Raw genomic sequence first — 2,853 nt, 5'->3', positions numbered from 1 at the left:
CCTATTAGTTTCTGTTTTAATAACTTGAAAGTTGTAATATGGGGAAGTATTTGGTGACCACTCACCACTCACCCCCTTCTTTGAATCTCATTTGTGTCAAAGTTATTTTGCATGTGATCTCAAGTATTAATAATTAATACACTTGTAGTTCCTAAATTTTCCTTCAACTTCCTCCAACTTCAGTTCTTAAAAGACTTTTTTTCTTTTTCTTTTTTGTTTTCTTGAATCTTGTTTATTTAAGAAAAGTTTTACCAATGTATTAATATTTGGGCAAAATTATTGCAATGGGTGTGAAAGACAAACATACTGTTATAGCCTCTCAAAAAACAAAAAGTGATTATATAATCAAAATATTAAACAAGCTTCTGAGATCTGGGTGAATGACTAACAAATTCACAATAGAAATTAAATTTTGAAGATTAGATCCAGTATTAGCACCTATAGTATCACTGGAAGTAAAATTTTAATTCTTTCTTCTTTGCTAGTAAATCCCTTAGCTCTTTCCAAGAACAATGCTCTCAAACCATAATGATTAACTTAAATCTAAGGTTTTCAAAAATACTATCATGAAGAATATAGATAGAAGAAAAACAAATATTAACTTAGATTTGGGAGAGTTTTACTCAGGAAACATTCATATTATTTTACCTGAATTAATTGCAAAAACTATGTGCATCCTGAATATTGAATTCAAGAAAGATTTATACTTTGTTTTGCCAGTGAAAATAGTTAAAATGAGCAGTATAATATTATTCCTGCCAAATTATTTCCTCATAAGTTATTTTTATAATAAAGCCAAAGGAAAATGTTTGTTATACTTGCTTATCATACATTAAGGGGCACAGCAAGGATGTTGAAAAGTCTGATGATTTAGCGTACACTTTATTGTATTTATATAAGTTTTAATAAAACAAGAAGCACATACTACATCCTCTCAACATTCATGGCAATGCAATAATGATATAAAATTCTCCAAGTACAATCAAGGTATCTGGAAATCACATAAAATACTGGTTCACTTAGTAATGAGTGTTACATTAAAAACAAATAGCATTATACATTATCTTTCCAATGCATTTCAATATGACAAACAGATCTTCTGGCAATCCTTTGAGTTCCTTGATGTCTGGAAGATGTGTCAACAAAAACAGTCATAAAAAACTATACCTGGAAAAAAAAAAAACAACATCCTTCAATTCAGAAGAGATGAAACCAAACCTGGATATAACTCGTTGGAATAAAAAAGGCCACGTGGTAAAATGACAGCATAAATATTGAGCAAAACCAATACTCCTTGTGGCAGATAAGATGAATTTTAGATTGGGTTGATTTACACATGTTATTTTTATTATATTGTTTTGAATTTTAAAAGTTAAATGCTCTGTTATATTTTTCTCAGAAATAACTACAAAGGTTGTAAAGTTTAAAGATACAAAATGGATGATCAGTGACTCGACATCACCACAGCAGCAGCATTTTAGAAACTTAGTCCTACAAAGGAATGATGCTTGGATAGGAGGTAAGGGACAATCTGTCGTTGGCAAGGAGACAGAAGAATATTCCATTCTGTGACATGCTTAGATGCTGTGGTTTATATTCTATTGCTCATGCCTCTGTCTTCATAAATGGTAATTTCAATAACACGAAGTCCTCTCTCAATTGGGTCTGTCAGAAGGAGGCCATGTGGAGCATAAATATTCTCATTCTGTTCCTGAATGTATTTGCTGATTTTCTTCAGAACCTTCTCATAATGTGTTTCCATGCACAAATAGAGAGTATACGCTGTCAAACAAGCTAAACAGCCTTCAAGGTAAGTTGGCTTCCCAAGTTTTTCTGCTTCTGCATAAAGGTTATTTAGTGTATGGACTGTTTCTTCAAACTTCTGCTGGTCAATCCGATTCTCCAATTCTGCTGGGAACTTGGTCTGGAATTGGCACTGGGTTCCTCGGCTGTAATCCCGCTGGATGAAGACCTGGTTGGACTCAGGTGTTTGCTGCAGCCTCCTGGCTGAAGGGCCTATGACTGAGCCACTTGCTCTGTGGCCCTCCAGTGACTGTCGCGCCATCTCTTGAATCTTTAGAACAACTTTTAAACATAATGGAATAGAACCATTTCAAACTATAATTCTATTGTGGTTTCCTCAGAATTCTGTTTTCCTTTCTCTTAGGATCATAGAACTTTATAATTGAAAGTCATCATGGAGAAATCTAGTTCACTATCCTCATTTTACATAGGAGTAAATGAGGTCCACAGTGGTAAAGGCACTTAATCCTGTCACACATAATAAAAAAGAAATCTGGATTTGAAAAGAGTCCTTCTATCTTCAAATCCGGCATGCTCTCAATTTCAAATTTCAAATCTCATGCTTTCATCCTTTCTTATCAGGCAGATACTTTTTAAAAATTTAGACTGGATGAATGTATTTTTAAAGGGTTTTTGTAGATAAGGACATAATATTTCACTTTTAACTTCAATAGTTATAGCCAATGGATAATTCTTTTTGGGTGTTCTTGTTTAGAAATTGAGGAAGAAATATATTCACACTATGGAACAAAATAGAGGTGTCAAACATGGGAGTACTGTCTGCTTATATATATAATTATGAGATATTTACCAAAATTGATAAAAATATAATAAAACAGATAACTTATTGTAAAACTAAGTCATTATGTAGTTTTCAGAGATTCTTATGTGTAATTAATAGTCTCCATTTCAATTTGAGTTTGATACACTGGTCCAAAGAATCATTGCCAATTGCCAATGAAAAGACTATTGAAGGCCATATACTTGTTTTTGCTGAAACCATTGTTTCTGATTGTCAAGAGTCAGACCAAGAGAAGAATATCAAGGCTC

At 32.8% G+C, this 2,853-nt stretch overlaps 1 protein-coding gene across 1 annotated transcript; it reads right to left on the bottom strand.

Annotated features, from left to right (window-relative positions):
* Positions 1–861: 861 nt before the first annotated feature.
* On the bottom strand, positions 862–2,065 carry LOC127557172 (golgin subfamily A member 7-like). The gene has a single exon (XM_051990597.1). The coding sequence runs from the start codon at positions 2,063–2,065 to the stop codon at positions 1,592–1,594; it is 474 nt and encodes a 157-aa protein (XP_051846557.1). The 3' UTR covers positions 862–1,591.
* Positions 2,066–2,853: the final 788 nt, after the last annotated feature.

The sequence above is a fragment of the Antechinus flavipes genome, chromosome 3, assembly GCF_016432865.1.
Source record: "Antechinus flavipes isolate AdamAnt ecotype Samford, QLD, Australia chromosome 3, AdamAnt_v2, whole genome shotgun sequence".
Lineage (NCBI taxonomy): Eukaryota > Metazoa > Chordata > Mammalia > Dasyuromorphia > Dasyuridae > Antechinus > Antechinus flavipes.
Note: the sequence above shows the minus strand (reverse complement) of the source record. Positions and strands in the feature narration are given on the sequence as shown.